Raw genomic sequence first — 17,436 nt, forward strand, 5'->3', positions numbered from 1 at the left:
TCAGGTAACGTTCGGAGAAGACGGTCGGCTGCAGATGGACAATATCGAGGAAAACAATGCATGCAGATACAGTAAGACTCTTGAAATACTTAAATGTCTCGTTACATAGATGTTGTTGGTTGACATGTTTGCAGGTTCCTCAAGAACGCACGATGGCATTAATTGGGGGCAATATGACTACAATGTAGACGATGTGACGGTGACATCACATGTTTACAAAGCAGCCACCAAGCCTGGACTTCCTGCAGCGAGATTTGTTTAACAGCTCAACGGAAGGAAACATAAAATATTTATTTATGGAGACTGCACTGTCTAATTCTTATCAACTTTTGATATGATGAAAGGGGCACATCTCAAAACTTGTCCAGCTTTTACTTTCACAACTCTTGGTTTTATCTGGAAATTATGACACAAAATGTCAACTTTCCCATAGGATCAGTGCAGTATATTGCCTACCAGAATACTCAGAGAATTCACAAGGTCACACTTATTGTAACAAAGTTATTATGGTCTATAACTAATAAAAATACATTTCCTGCTCTAGTCAATCTGTTTGTGTTCAATCTCAAGTGAAACGTAAGGCCATTGTTACCGTTTGTTTGCATTTTGTATACAAACAGCGGTCCTTTTGGTTAGTAAGTTTATTGCAATAATAATAATGACATTTATACAGCGCAATGCAACAGCTACAGACTATACTTTCTTCAACAAAATCAACAAACATTTTTCTGAGAGAGTTACAACTTTATTTCTGACTCGATTTTCTGAATGGCTCTCCCATTAAAAAACGGTATTTTTTTTCAAGAAAAACCAGTGGCTACAGATGGTCAAGGTGAGCCCGAGTCTGGTAAGGACAATTTGAACTCCCTGATCCTTATCTTTGCTCCTTTTCGTGAAGGTATTGATTTATTTCCTCTTATTGTATTTCACCCTCAAATGCAACTGCAGATCTTGACTTTGATCCAAGTTTGGTAGTTGTAATCAGTGTTTTAAAAAAGGTTCAAAGACACTGCAGTTCACTGGACACTGTTAACTAACTTGATAACGAGCAGTGGACAGAGGTTAATATTGTAAAACAAAACCTGATAATTCCACGGCTCCCTCTGAAGTAGTTTTTGAGAAAGAATTTCCAACTCAAATAATCATAAAATACTCCAGCTGGAGCCTTTTATTTAGGCATCTGAAAGCACACAAATTTGTGCCACGGGGATGTTTTTTCTTTCCACTATTCACTTGCAACTTCAATGACCAATTAAGTCAAAACTTGGGAGACACCAAATGAGAATACTTGTCTTATTGATAATTACCAAGCGAGTCCTGCCAGTGCCTTTAAGCGAACTTTTATGCAAACATTATGAATTTTTCTTTGTAAATCTGGATCAATGGTCAGACTGACAATCTAATAAAAAAATTGTTTTAATTTCCTTTTTCCAGATAAGACGGTGACTTCAGCAGACTACACTTCTGGTATGTTTCTATTCAAAAACTCACACTGTAAACCCATTCTGAATAATATAATGCCCCTGTTTTATTGTTTGTACAACTTTGGTGACAGCTCCCATTGGTATTGAACACACTTTCTAACCGAGGACCTTATTACCCAACTGGGGACCTTCACCCAACTGGGGACCCTAACATCCTCTTTCGTTTACAGTTTATTGGTTTATATGTGTATACCTATCCAGGCGCACACAAAAATCATCCACCAGTAAAAAAAATTAAAAATTGTCTGTTGTTTTATTGTTTTGCTGTTTACTGAAAATAACAATAATAACAGAGAAAAAGCAGATGGGGGGGGGGGGGCAATTAAGAATCACTTGCTCCTTATAAAGTTAAATTATTCGTTCATTTTTTTTTTTACTACTCTCAATTGCAATCTACAAATTAAATTTGTAATTGGGTCACATTGTCCTTCTCGTTTATTGTTTATGTAATTGTTCGATCATTAACAGCTGATGGACAATATCACGTCACTGATGGGCCAAAATCTGATAACGGTAAGTGTACATGTACATGGATTTTAAAGGCATTTGACACGTTTTGTATTATTCTCACCTGGTGTATCCAAACTGCAAAAGTAAAAAAAGATGTGAAAATTTGGGCTCAATAACGTTGGTCATCGAAGTTGCAAGAGAATAATGAACAAACACCCTTGTTGCACTTCGTGTGCGTTCAAGTAGAAATGTAAGGCTTCGCGGGAGTATTTTAATTGTTTGAGTGAGAAAATATCACTTTCTCAAAAATTACGTTACTTCAGAGGGAGCCATTTCTCAAAAATGTGTATGTTATGCTATCAACAGCTCTCCGTTGGTCGTTACCAACTAAGTTGTAATGCTAATATATATTTTAATAATTACCAAACGTGTCCAGTGCCTTAAATTGTAATTCATAAATACGTCGGACAGTTTCGCTACTCCTATTGGTGGAGAGCACGTCACGTGGATGTGTACAAACCTTTGTTTATGACCGGTAAAAAGTGTTGACACGCGAGCTTGCACCTGTTCTTATAAGACAGTTTCTTCATTCCTATTGGTCGAGAGCAACGGCTGAAACAGTTGTGCCACATCACGCGATACGCACGACGCGCACAGCATTCCCTTATAAGGAGTTGTTTACCCGAGGGCGGCGGAGGGCCTTAATACCATGTCAAAACTGGAGGGGTGTTGTATTGAAAGAAATCATTGAACAATTATAATTTTTGCATTTATTTTACTTTTTGACCGAAAAGGTATTTATGAATGGGAATCAAAGTGGTTTAAACCCACCGAGGCCTGGTTCTTGATAATTTATCTCGACTTCGTCTAGGTAAAGTTTTTAAGAACCAGGCCTCGTTGGGATTAAACCACTAGTTGAAAACCTCTTCACCACACATTGATTCCCTGATTGATCTTAGTGTATTTTTCACGATATTTTGTTTACTCAATGACAGCACCTACTGCTGAGTTCGGTGGCAATTCTCAACTGGCATGTGCCACTCTTCAAACAACATCTAAAACCATAAAAACTATCCCAAAGGAAGGTACGACTATCACATTCCCCGTGAGGTTGGATTTTACTCTTAAAAGTCCAGAGAGTAACGATATTCAGCTGCGTTTCATGAAAGAAGAGAGCGAGATCTACGTTGTTAGTGAGTACCCACACTCGTCGTTATATCTTTGTTATTCATTTAATTACAGCCACACAAAAAACAGTATTTTCTTGTAGTTAAAATGATTTCTCAAAGAGAGGAATGCTTCTCTTTGTTTTTTTGTTTTTTGTTTTTTTGTGAGCGATTGAAATTTGTTTTTAGTACTTCAAGGTAACCCCATTCTTATACAGTTATTGGTTTTTTTTTTCTTTTTTTGGCAGAGTTTACACGTAAAGATATTGAAGTTAAAGGCTTGCCTGTTTACGAGATGGACCTTCAGTTCGACGGATCGAATCGTTTCTGGGTGACGTACGAGAGCGGTGAGGTCAAGGTAGGATTACTCGGGAATGACGATCCGCTGAGGCACTACACCGAAGAAGAATACTCGCATTATGAAGCAGTGGATCAAATTGAGTTGTACTCTAAGTCAAATACTCCCACAGTGTGGAATTTTTATGGGGATTGCACCATTTTGGTCTAATTATCACAAAGATAAGGCATTTCATACTGAATTTGACACTTGTAAGAAGCCATACATACTATAACAAAGTATCACGTTTTAGTTTAAATACCTATATTTTGGGGAAACGCATTGCATTTCGTTCACTTAAAGGAACATGCACGTTGCCTTGGATCGGACGAGTTGGATATTAAAAAGCGTGCATAACCGTTTGTTATAAAATGCATAATGTTGGAAAGGTGTTTAAAAAAAAGGAAAAATACAATGATCCACACAAACCATAACTCGCCAATGTTAATAATGCAATACATATTAAGCCCAATCTGGTAAACTGCTAATCTTGCAAATTCACATATCGGTTATCTCGGTATATAATGTACGTCTCCACTCTCGTTTTGGGAAAAGAAGAATGGCAAATTGGGAGGAGTTCCGATTTTAGAAATAACGGAAATACCATTGCTCGCCAATTTGTACTGGAGGAATGGATGGTAAATTGGTTAGAGTTCTGATTACAGTTGAACCCCAGGAAGAGGGCCATTCTTTGTACTCTGAATCTAGAATAACCGACTGGACAGAATATTCTTATGGCTAGCAATTCCTCTGAACATCTGCCTCTGGACTGACAAATCAATGTAATTCGGTCCGAGGGGACAAAATCTCATAATCTAAAACAGCCCATCATTGATTAAAATAATAATAATTTCTTAATACTGTGTGTTTTTGAATGTGTCTTTTCATAATCTTCGTTTAATGAATGTTAGCATTTTTACAGCTTTGTTAATTCAGATGTAATGCAGCACTTGGGCCGCGAGATTGGAATTGTTTTAAAACACCAGAATAAAAGCATATACAGTGAGGAAAATTTGTGTTTGAGGAGGAGGGGTAGAATGACTAATGACAACATCACAACCCAGTGGGCACACAACGTTGTTTCAACGTTAAATATTGGTTGGTATTAATCAACCACATTTTGCGACGTTGATTTTAAGTTGTTTGATGTTGTACAAACGTTTGATAATGGTTGTTTTTGCATCGAAATAATAACAACCTACAACTAGAAAGCACGGTAGCTGTATTTGAGCAAATACGGGTATCTCTGCCCGGCGGGGGGTGGAGCATAATATTCTGCATGGTTTATGTTGCACTTGGAGAAATGAAAATTGTGTGTGTTTTGGGGGTGATACAGAACAATATTCGCATACGTTACTCGCGAATACGAAATCCGACCATACGCAAGCGCATACGTAAGCATGCGCACATATTCCCAAATATTTTCACGACATACATGTACGTATGCCGACAAGTTTACAGTTATGCGATGTGCTTTTGGGCCACCGTACCTTTTTGATTGCATACGTTTGCGATGTCACAAATTTATTCGCAAATGTTTGCGCATACGTATGCGGTGTCAAGAAATTATTCGCGAATAAGTATGATGTCGCGATCAGACTGGATGCTAAAAATCCACAGATATATATTAGAAATTTTAATTAAACATATGCGACAAAGTATAATAAAATTTTCGACAACTCAAACATATTCGCATACGTTACTCGCGAATATCTTAACGAAATCCCACCATACGCAAGCGCATACGTAAGCATGCGCACATATTCCCAAATATTTTCACGGCATACGTATGCCGACAAGTTTACAGTTATGCGATGTCCTTTTGGGCCACCGTACCTTTTTGATTAGGTAAAAGTCAGCTGCCTATTATTACATGGACAAGTGATAACACTATTAATATCAAGTGTCCAACTTTTACTAAGAAACACTTAAGTTTGGTACTGTTACCAACAGTATCATGCAGTTGTTTTACAACATATTTCATTGCAAAGACATTTGGCAAGGTAATGAATCTCACATAAATTCCAAAAACATTCAAAACCTTTTCTTAAGATGCACTGTGAAAAGAATAATCTGTAAAAGCTAATAAGCTAATTTAAAACAATTTTTCTATAAAAATGCTCCGTTATTGAATGACTATTGACTTACGGATTAACGGTGACGATTGCGAAGTTTCCTCACTCAAACTAAAGCTCATGTAACTAACAACCATACACGGTTAGCACGGTTAACATCCGTTGGCTCTCCGGGTTTTCACCGAACCCGTATGCCGTGAATAAGCTCCAGACCACGGCAGAGTGTTTTTAACGTTCACGGTGCAGGTCACACTGCGACCGGAAAATTCCCCATTGCAATAACGTGGGGAAAAGCTTCGGTGGTGATCGTCTCGCAGCGCAGCGTAGAGGATTCACTCATCACGTAAATAAAACAACCTCGTTATATTTTTACGTTGCAATTCTGATCGGCTTACAAGCTTTAGGTACGAGGTTGGAATTTTTGGTTCCGTTTTTTACGAAACCGCGGCTTTAGCTTGGGATGTCACTTGGGCTTCGGCTTGGGCTTCGTCTGCCTGTTTGAAGCCCCGTTAGAAAAGCACATGTTTTCTAAATAACTGACGGAGCCTAAGCCCAAGCCCAATATGTGGCCACGGTTTTGCAAATGCAAGCTGAAGAAGAAGGAGAAGAAGAAGAAGAATATCCACCACAAGGACAATATCTCTGCCGTTGCACGGGCAGAGATAATCAGTGTTGATCCAACATCAGTATGGTAACGTTGTATCAAGGTAATGTTGTTTGACGTATGTAGGTTGGATAAAGGTTGCTTTTTTGCGTCGCGATAATAACAACTTAAAATAAAATAACCAATGACACTATAGTGACTGCTCCTTTAAAGCAATCAACCAATCACCACAGACCAGAGAAAAGTGACTGGTACCCTGCAAGCTACAGGTAGTGTATATATAGTTTTCGCTGGTTTTGTGTGTTATGACGGCGGCCATTGTTTTTCCTGTCGCAGTTTTACATGTCAAAAAAACAAACCAAAAGTTTAGCTTCATCGTTGCGTTTTACTAGCAGTTATCTTCAACGGTTACAAGTTCATAATTTCGTCGTTAATATTGTCATCGTTACGTCAAGTCAGTGTACGTCTGTTTTGCCAAGTTTGTCTGAATACACGGAGAAACCGAAACTTTCCCGAAATATAAACGTGCTTCAGTCCTGTTCCAGCGCCGAGAGGAAAAGTCCGTTCATCATATAGTGTGGGTGAGTCATAAAGTAGTCAAACTCTAACAACCTTTATATACTACAACACCACCACCAGGCCTCCGACCACCCCCACTTACCTGGAGCAGTTCCTCGGTCTCTTTGTCTTGATTGATGAGATCCAACAAACAGTCCAAGGTTTCACACTGAGGAAATTCTTCCTCAGTCGAAGTCTCGAAGTCGGTCTGTAAGAAGACGAAATCAAAAGTCACTGTGTTCATAGTTCAAGGATAAACTTATAATGACACACCCAAAGTTCACCTGTTATAGCCACGCCCATCTCAATTTCTTACCTCTTGTGATGATGTCGTCATCAAAATTGCAGGAGTTCGTGACGTGTGATCCAGGGGGTCGGTGACGACAGGGCTTTGTGACGTAGCTTCTTCGTCATCGGCTGTGAGATTAAGTGAATTTCAATAAAGAATATGAAACCGTTGGATTTGAAGATTAGATTCATTGGTTGTGTTTGAGATGATCGTATTTCGATTAGCTTGAACACACAACTGTTTAATTGTGATCTAAAAATTGTATCACGAAATGTAAATGTTTTCAATTTAGTCATTGCATTCTTGTGGACTGCGTATTATTATTTATTATCAGCACTTAGCTTAATCCCACAGTAAATTATTTTTTTTAAAGTGCCTTCTAGCTTATTTTTTTTTACTTTGGCGCTGAATCAATTTTGCCTTATCGTCATTACTATTTATAAAAAATAACTCTTCGTGAAATTAGAGTCGATAATTTTGTCGAATTGTTTGTTTTGGGGTTTTTTCCCCCTCCATTCGTTTTATGGATGTTGGTACCATCATTATTAATTATTTGTAAAAGTAACTTCAAGTAAATAGTGATGTCGATAATATTTCATTGAATTCTTTTTTTTCTGCACTACGGATTTGACGCTAGATTAATTTTACCTTGTCATTATTACTTATCACAATAAAGTGAACTCTAGTTTAAAGTGGTGTCGATAATATTTTAATTAACTTTCAATTTTTTTCTGCACCACCACTTTGATAGATTTTGGAGCTGAATCAATTCTGCACAATTAGTAACGATATAAAGTAAGTTCTCTTTGGAATTGATGTCGTTAATATTTTATTAAGTTGTTTAATTTATTGATTCAGCACCATCACTTTTTAGTAGAATATCATATTTGCAAAGATAAACAAATAAATTTACTCACCAAAGTCAGCTTCACAGATTACATGGTTTTCGTTTCCACAGTCAGTCAACTCCCATCGCATGTCCGTCTTACGTAACACCACGCACCTGTTAACATCATCAGGGCTGAAACTAGCGAAGAAACTGGCGTCCACCTTAGCGTTGTCTCCCCAATAGAGAGACTCCTCATCAGCTGTCTGTAATAATATAAGATGGGGGAAATCCGTTTTAATTCGTCATTGCCAATGCGGGGACATTAATTTAATAGATTTTAAAATTGCATTGGGGGATAAAGATTTCATTTCAGTTGCTACCTATATACACCGACGTGAGTTAGCACTGTATACTCGGTACTTTCCCGATTTCTGAAATCATATGCATATTACTCGGGTATTCCACCACATAGAGATTGGCGGTTAAATCTGACGTACATGTGTGAGCATGACACAATACCTGGAGGGGACCTGTCTAGGTAGGGACAGACGGACAAATAACGCTGTTTGCCCCGTTAGTACCACGCGTTGTGGCGCTATACAAACTATGTGGCAGAGATGTGTGTATAGAGTGCGTTCCCATAGATTAGCTTCCCTGAGTCGACCCCGGTCTGCATGCCCCCGGTACGTTCGACTAGCTTTGACGTCATTCCAGGGTCAGCCCCCAATGCCCTGCTTCAGGAGTGGTATCGAAGTCTTGTATAGCGCACGTATCTACCAAACAAGGTACTCAAGGCGCTGAGTATATACAAACTTACAGAAAGATAGGTTATTGCAGTGATGAATTTTGAGACCCAATTAGTTAGCACCTTATAAGGGTTTACAAGGTGCTGCGGCGCATTAAGCAGCCACAGCCAGGAACACCGGGGCGAACCCCTTCTCTTTTCGATAAGTGCACTGGGTTCTTTCACATGCGTTACACAACACATGGGACCAACGGCTTTACGTCCCATCCGAAGGACGAAGCAATGGTCAAGTGTCTTGCTTAAGGACACAAGTGTCACGGCTGGGGATTCGAACCCAAACTCTGCTGATCAGAAACACCAGAGTTTGAATTCGGTGATCTTAACCGCTCGGCCACGACACTTCCACTTTCACTTGGGGCTGGCCCCAGATGAATGACGTCACCACGAGAGGTTGAGTGACAGTTCGATTAGCACCGCGGGTCGCCGCGGGGAAGCTAATCGAACGCACCCAATGAGGGACCCGATTTCTTTGGTCACGTGGTTGCTGGACGCCATTTTTCCCTCCAAATGCGGCACAACCTGATGAACAGACTAGTCTGGCACCCCGTGTTCGCCCATGTGTTTTTCTGGCACAAACGGGCTTCTATTCGCAAGTTGTCATATCACTCTCCCAATACACGACGCTGCGGCTCTGTGGAGACCAGCGACAGTAAATTTTAACCCAATTCTTGCTGGGAAGAAATGTTCATACCTCGTTAATCTTCAATCCTAGCCAAAGTCTTGCCCCGTTCCACCTAGACTCCAAAACCGTGCCTTCTTCAGAGCTACCCATGTACGGGAGATGAGCTCCGAGTGAACGGCAGTGTTGATCAGCATCAGTCCAGCTGAGAGTATCCTCGTGGACACTAATTGAGTAACAGGAACCCAGTTCCTCTGAAAATCCATCCATACATTTTGTGGCTTCTAGCGAGCCTTGGAGAAGATCCACCTTTAGAGAAAACAAAATTGTATAATCCGATTAACAATAGATATGCATAGCCCTTTTTAAATTGCGTCAAATTTAAATGTCTAATTCGGCAGTGATTGCCCGTGTCGGTAGCTAGCATGAAACGTTATACCTAAGCGAACGGTATGACTTTAGTCTGATGTACGAAACTCCCATTCAGTGGCTCTGGGATTAAGACGAAGAGTGACAGACGATCTACCCGGCGCAACATTGAGCAAGTTCGATCAGGGTACAATCGTCGACTAGTGGCTAGTTCGTGACGTACGAAGCGCATGCGCGCTGAAATGAAAGTGCGAACGACTCTCTAGTCGTTTTCTAGCGACCGTATGTGAAAAATATGACCGTGAACCATAGCTCTATGCCGTGAACACATAAAAAGTCCATACTCACTTCTTTTCAGCTATTTTTAAGAATAACTGGTCCTCTCTGCCTGCACCACACTGTGATATAACAAATTGCTATTGGTAACCAACGATGCGACCAACCTCGACCAGCCTCGAGTGGATGGTCGCGAATAGTCGACTAGACTGGTCCAACTATCGTTGGTCGATTGCGTAATACATTGTTTGGTTTTTCTACGGGTTGGGCTCGGCCTCGAAATGCGAGCTTTTAGAAAGCGTAATTATTTTACATGTCCCTCATCACAACGAAAAGTGTAGTATTGGTGCAAAACGTTATTCACACAATCAATCGTTATCCCTGCTCTCTCCCTCCTTGCGCACATACTATCGTCTTGCAGCACAACGCAGATTCATCCCAAAAGTACTGTCGTAGAAATTGAGGGACGACCGTTCTTAAAGCAGATGGTGCCAAAAGTCATCATTACCGTCGCAGAACCACCCGTCGTCCATACTACGTACGTAGGAGGAAATGAGAGAAAATGGCGGATAGAGTACATCGTAGGCATCGTGCCATGACCGAGGAGGAACCAAGCTGATTTAAAAAAAAAAAAAAAAAAAAAAATTATGGGTTTATTTCATTTTTACCATCGCTCAGTACGAGCTAATTATTTTGGAAAATACCCATCGCGGAAGCGCTAACACTGTTGAATGAGGTGCATGCTGGTCTAGCTAGCGATCAAATTTGATCGTTAACTAGACCAGCATGCACCTCATTCCACGTCTACCGCGCACGTACCGAGTATTTGCGATATTTTAAGGTCTTTTCGAGCAGGCCACAATATCATAACAGCGCCCTCACTAGTAAAAGATGAGTCCAAAAAGACAAGTGATGGCTGCACAGCAGTAAACCAGCAATGAAGATACGCCATTTTCCAAGCTAGGTTCGGAATAAATAATGGGTGCGTTCGTTTAGCTTCCCTGTGTCTACCCCGCGGTGCTGACTCGGGTGATCCCCTGGCAAGAGCTAAACGAATGACCACTCACCGCCCTCGTAGTGACGTCGTTTACCTGGGGCCAGCCCCCAAGTGACCCACTCCACAAGCAGGGCACTCTGGGGTACGTTTTGGCGACCCCAACCAGAAACATTGGTTATCGGTTAAGCGTTTTCGCGTGTTCGGTTGAGCGCGGTGACGATGCTGTTCAGACTAACCGGTAACCGACTTGTTGAGTTGGTTGGGCTTTGGTTGGGGTCGCCAAAACGCACCCCAGGGCTGACTTGGGTGAGCCCCTGGAATGACGTAAAAAGCTATTCGAACGCACCGGGGCAGACCGGGGATGACCCAGGGAAGCTAAACGAACGCACCCTATGTTGGCTCTTTGAGCGCCTGCACTATGGCGCAGCCCCTTTGTCAATATTACTGTTGGCCCAATAAACATAATTGCGTTGGTTCATTATCGTTTACTGTAATATGCTAGAACCTCGAATAGCCCTTAAGAGTCATAAAACAATAAAGATTTATCTCTCAGATTTAGATTGAAATTCACTTTAAAGGCAGTGGACACTATTGGTAATTAGTCAAAATAATTATAACCATAAAACCTTCTTGGGAACGAGTAATGGGGAGAGATTGATGGTATAAAATGGTGTGAGAATTGGCTCCCTCTGAAATGACTTAGTTTTTGAGAAAGAAGTAAATTTCCACGAATTTGATTTCGAGACCTCATATTTAGAATTTGAGGTCACGAAATCAAGCATGTGAATGCACACAACTTTGTGTGACCAGGGTATTTTTTCTTTCATTATTATCTTGCAACTTCGACGACCAATTGAGCTCAAATTTTCACAGGTTTGTTATTTTATGCATATGTTGAGATACACCAAGTGAGGAGACTGGTCTTTCACAATTGCCAATAGTGTCCAGTGTCTTTAATCGAGTGGTCGATATTATAGATGTTAAACTTGCATTGTGCAGACACTGCTTCAGTCTGTCCCTAGTTTCAACCGTTTGAGTGAATTTCAGTCTCAAACTTTTAGAGAGTGAATAAAAAATTGAATTAAGTTGGACCGAGTTGCATTTGTTGTCGCATTTTACCTGAGAGTGGGCTTTTAAAATTTGATAACGAGAGATGATCAATCATAATATTAAGATGTATTTTTCGTCACCAAACACTACTTGAAAACGGGGGTAAAACTTGTGCCCAATGTTTTAGATTTAAGTTTAATATTGACATGAAAGGCCAGAAAAGCCAAACCATCAATGCTGACCATCCTTTGTTTTCCACTAGGGTCCTTCAAGACCTTTATCACGCTGTGGCCATTTTGATTTTGCTCCATTTCAACTCATTGTAACCAAACTGAGGCTGGACGACATAATAGTCTGGTGCCATGTTTTCGCAATGAGTGTTAGCATTCATTACTGTTATAGAAACAGGGAACATGACCAAGATGGTGACAGCGTGTTTTTATGACTTGTCACTGGGCAAAGCCGAAACAAGTAAATACACTTTCTTTCGTCTGTCATCGCTTGATGCACACCTATTACCAATCCGTCAATCATTAACGATTCCCCCTTGCGGTTCACCATCAACGGAAAAGGGTTTTATTGTCAACTAAATTGAGCTCCACTCGCGATATCTGCATATTTTACCGGCAATGGGTGATTGATGAGAATTCAAATCAACATTGGAGAAGCGTGGAGCAGGAAATATCCATTAAAGTGATAAAACGTTGTGTTTTTAGAAGAGTAAATGTATTCAAACTATCTTATTCAACGGAGTCCCTAAAGGGACAGGTAAACAAAAACTTGTATTGAAAATGTACAAACAAAATATATAATAATAATAATCGTTCCTTAAAAAACAGTTTTTCAACATTTTTATTTCTTTACCTTATTTGGTTAACTCACATTTTTTCATCCCTCGAAATCATTGTGTTACCTCGAAATGTTATTTCAAGAAACCAACAATCTCTGTCAAAATGTCTTCAAATTTGGAGGTTAAGTTATGAACAAATACATCACTCAACGGTTTGTGTGTGTGTCATGGGTGTTGTGGACGTCCAGGTAGATGGCGACTGTTCCGGTTAAGGAATGAATTTTCTCAACCAAGATTTTTCGGTCAGTGAGCTTTTTTTGACTTTCTCCCGTTGTTTACAAATCTGAACTCGCGGCCTTTAAAGTTGTACAATCCATTAGGTCGAAACTTAGATTAATGGGTTGTCAGATTGATCATTGAAGAGAGTGTTCTGTGTTGTTTAATTTTCTTCTCTGTATGCTTACTGTGGGGAATTGTACGATACGATTCTTGGCAACGGAAAGGACGAAATGCAAGCTCAGTTCATCAAGTTGGAAAGGAGAAAATGATTTTGTGACTCACAAGGTCATCGTTTTCTCATTTCAAACGTTATGATTTGTGTCGACAAAAATGCACTTTTCCGAAAGTGATTGCTTGTGTCGGGAACTTGAATTTATTGCTCTAAACAAAATGTTCTTCAATGTGTGATGTTTGGTGTATTTATTATATTTCAATTTATCACAACATGCAAAGAGAACGACCATATTTGTATTGTGTCGGTGTCAGATGCAATTATGTCCGCATGCAATACTGTCCGCTCCGGACACTTTTGCATATGCAATCGTGTCCGGGCTATGCAAAAACCGTCCGGTGGACATGTACATGACTGTACATGACTGTACATGAGCGTGCATGCACTGAACCTACGTACTCATTTGCAGCATGAATATTCACGTATTTTATGATTGCGGATACCCAACGGCCGAACATTTCCCATGTCATTCATGCAAAAGCTAAGCATAAACCCTATACACTTGCATACGACACCCCCCCCCCCCCCCCACCCAATTGAGTCTCACTTAGTCTACTTGAGTTACACTTTTTGTGTACAAAGTCGATGGGGAAAATTTTAAGTTACAGGGACTAATAGAAAGAACAAAAGATAATAATAATAAATAATAATAAGACTTGTAATGCGCACATATCCACCCTGCTGGGTGTTCAAGGCGCAGTAAAACCAAAAACAAAACAAAAACAAAACAAAGAAAAACAGACACAACAAAATTAGTCCTTGAAAACCTGTGACATAAAATAAGTTTTCAGAAGAAATGTCTTCACATGGACGCATTATTTGAGAAAGTGTTGATGGGGATTGTTGATGGAGCTAGCCTGGCAATTAGTACTAGGGGGTATTTAGTACCATTTGTAACATTCTGATTTGTAAATGCGTTTGATGAATTAGCTGTCAAAGAGCGTCAGTTGACGCGACGTGTGTGATTCTCCGATTTCGACTTTTGTGTTTTTCATTATTGGGGGTTAGTGATAGATCGCGTAGCCTACGTGATTGCTTTGCAAACGTGTAACACATTTTAAAGGTTGGATACATTAATTTGTGTAATGCTACAAAGTGAGGCTTCCGCTTGAAATATTCTGCGAAACAATGTCGTCAAAACACCACTCGATCGAATTCTCAATTAGACTTGATTCAAGTCCCGTTCTCATGCGTACCCGTCGCCGTCAATATGTATCGTGGTACCGCGTGCGCAACAGGTTGGGGAATGCAGAACATCACAAAACAATAGTTTTCTGAGATTGGCACGGGATGGGGACTTGAGTCAAGTCAAGTTCTCAATGGGGGGGGGGGGATATGCAAACTCGAAATAAACAAGCAAACTATAACAACTTTGTGCAATTTTCACATTTTGATTTCATTGTGTAGTTGTTTAAAAGTACAGATGAAGTTTACCTATACTCATCACCAAAAACAACAAACAAACAAACCAAAAGAAACCAAAACAAAACAAATTAAAAAACCTAAATGGCCCGATTCTCTTTTTTGTTTCTTCTCTCATCGAATTTTGACAGTTGCAGTTTCCAAACGTAAAACATAAGTACATAACTTTAGCACACGCCACGAACATTAAATAAGAGACATCATGCACGAATGTTTATACATGGCTGATGGATACGATACGCTGATAGGTGTCCAGTGCCTTTAAACAAAGTAAAGGTTCTAGAGCGGTATTTGAACCAACGACCTCTGGAATAACGTTTCAAATGAGCTTTCTTGCCCATGTGGGCGGTCTCCGTATTTTTGTCAATATCTTTGCCCGGGTAAGAAAGTATTTCTTGCAATACCTTTAAACAAGTATTTTATACATATTTGAATATGAAATTTAAAAAAAACCTATCAAATGTTGGGCTCAAATCGGCTGAATCCAGACCTTACATTTTGTAATGCTAATAATTGATTGTCACTGAGTATTCAATGGTTCTACATTAATTGCTATTTAAAAAAATGACAAAAACCTGTATGTTACCGCTTCTTCTTTGTTTTTCTTCTTTTTTCCTTTTTTTTTTTTCAAGTAGGCCCACCCGTTAGTATACGTCTTGGTATATTATTTGCGCTGTGTTATTGCTATGGTGAGAGACTTCAAAAGCAGAAGATTGTCTTTTAACAACCAGTCATAAAATTCCATCTGTCGTCAAACAAACTTAATATGCAATAATTTCCATAAATAACGTTTACTCACCACAACCAAAAGTGTCCCAAGAAAACGAATAATTGATGTTTTCATCTTGGCCGTGAAGTTGCCAAAATTGGGATGATGTTGCGATGTCAGTAGAAGTTTTCCTACATATTTTCCACAGCTGTAGTCAAATTTCCCGATAGAAGTAATCTCCTTTGCGGCAAACAACAGTAAAAGTCTGATGTAGTTGAAATAAAAGCGAGTGAATCCTATTACACAAAATACGTTCAAAGTAATGAGCTGAACCTCCAAAATTAAGCGTGCCCAGCGGTATTGTCTTTAAGATTGCGGAAATAAGAGTTCAGTTAACTACCACACAATCATGTAAAGCCAGTACGAAAGGCAAACAATCTCCCGGTTGTTTGCAACCGTTTGCAAACCAATTAAACGGCTGTTGGTAGCTGGTGCTACGGGGCAGAGACCGCCAAGGTGGACCGGAGCAGTTCTTACAAAGTTACTTCTGCCTTTTTGAAAACTTTGACCGCTTCACGGTCAGCCAATAGGAGTCACACTACATAAAGTGCAACTAAAAACCTTTGCATTACAACTATTGTGGTTACCCGTTGTGTATCTCTTACAAAGTAAGTCACTAGATTGGTGTAGAAATGAACACAGCGCACGAGCACGTGTTCTTTTGAAACTTTTAAAATGTAAACCGTAACTAAAATCGGTGCTCGTTACTGTCACGATTATGAAAACTGTACATCAGCTTGGTCTTCCTCATCGTGCCATGTCAATGATTCAAAGTTCAACGAGTAACTGGAGATATAACGTAGGATTTCATAGCTAAGTTCCCGCCACTGGGTCCATTAAGTAGCACAACGGCATCATGATGCAACCAAAATATGACAAGTAAGTGGTTTACAAAACGCACGGTTTTGTTTTCGTCAAATAAGAGATGTGCGTCTAGTCTTCGTCTGCCACCAATTTCTTATTCCAATCCAGTCGTGTTCCACACAACTTGACAGCGAAGCAAAACACAGATCTTTGATGCTGAGTGTATTCCACTTGGCTACATCGCGCTCAAAAACACTTCTTGGCCGAAAAGAAGAGAGAGTTGTAATGAAGCGCAAACACAAACGGCTTGAAGGAGTTATCGAAACCTCAATGATGCTGAATTGATCAATGGGTGGGCACTGTTTAACAAACGTCAAACTGTGTGTGCTACCTATACACGTGCACAATGACACCACATCACACTGGGCATTATTGGACGGGATGGTATGCGCAGAGGCGTGGCTGTATTGACTTGAATTGACGCTCTTTTAGACCTCTGCGCTGCCGGATGAGTTGATGTGGACACATCATCGTTCGTACAGACGTAATTAAAGTCCGAAGCAATGTGAGCTTGCTTCTTTGAAAATCAGGGCCCAAATTCATAAAACTGTATAAGCAGAAAACACTGTTTGACAAATTTCTTTACTAAGCAAAAATTGAGTCGGGCTCAAGCCACAACAATTCTAACTGCTATAATCATGCTACTAAGTAATTTTACTAATCTGTGCTCACAGGTTTTATGAATTTGGGCCTATAGAATGTTTGTCATCGAATGCTTCATTAAGCCGTATCGTACTTGAATCTTGTTTCTTCTCTTTAAGTCAGAGGCAAAGAACCCCACCGCGATTAAAAAAAATTCTTCAAATAAACACGCGACCAAAGCGAGAACTGGGCAAAATTTCACGGCTGTGATTACCGTAAGAAAATAATCAGCGCTTACGGAATCAAGGACTTCTGCGCTTACCTCGAGCGTATTTCACGAGTAATATGCCCGTGAAATGTTTTCTCAGGACTCGGGAAAATTACTGAGATATACAGTGCTAACACAGGTGTGAGTGAAAACAGCAATTTTGTATTTTACGAGTTGGCATGGAATTTTTGTTTGTGTGCATGGTACGTTTGTATAGACATTATTCGCTTACAATGGGTGCGTTCGTTTAGCTTTCCTGGGTCTGCCCCCGGTGCGTTCTAATCATCTTTGACGTCATTCCAGGGGCTCACCCGGGTCAGCC

At 40.0% G+C, this 17,436-nt stretch overlaps 1 protein-coding gene across 1 annotated transcript; it reads right to left on the reverse strand.

The window, feature by feature from the left end:
- Nucleotides 1-6,650: 6,650 nt before the first annotated feature.
- Nucleotides 6,651-15,825, reverse strand: LOC117301614 (snaclec agkicetin-C subunit alpha-like). The gene is made up of 5 exons (XM_033785636.1): nucleotides 15,431-15,825; nucleotides 9,289-9,525; nucleotides 7,881-8,055; nucleotides 6,991-7,091; nucleotides 6,651-6,882 (listed from the first exon to the last, which is right to left on the reverse strand). Exons 1-5 carry the CDS (start codon nucleotides 15,473-15,475, stop codon nucleotides 6,721-6,723), a joined length of 720 nt encoding a protein of 239 aa, XP_033641527.1. The 5' UTR covers nucleotides 15,476-15,825; the 3' UTR covers nucleotides 6,651-6,720.
- Between the last annotated feature and the right edge of the window lie 1,611 nt (nucleotides 15,826-17,436).

Source organism: Asterias rubens, chromosome 17 (genome assembly GCF_902459465.1).
Source record: "Asterias rubens chromosome 17, eAstRub1.3, whole genome shotgun sequence".
NCBI lineage: Eukaryota > Metazoa > Echinodermata > Asteroidea > Forcipulatida > Asteriidae > Asterias > Asterias rubens.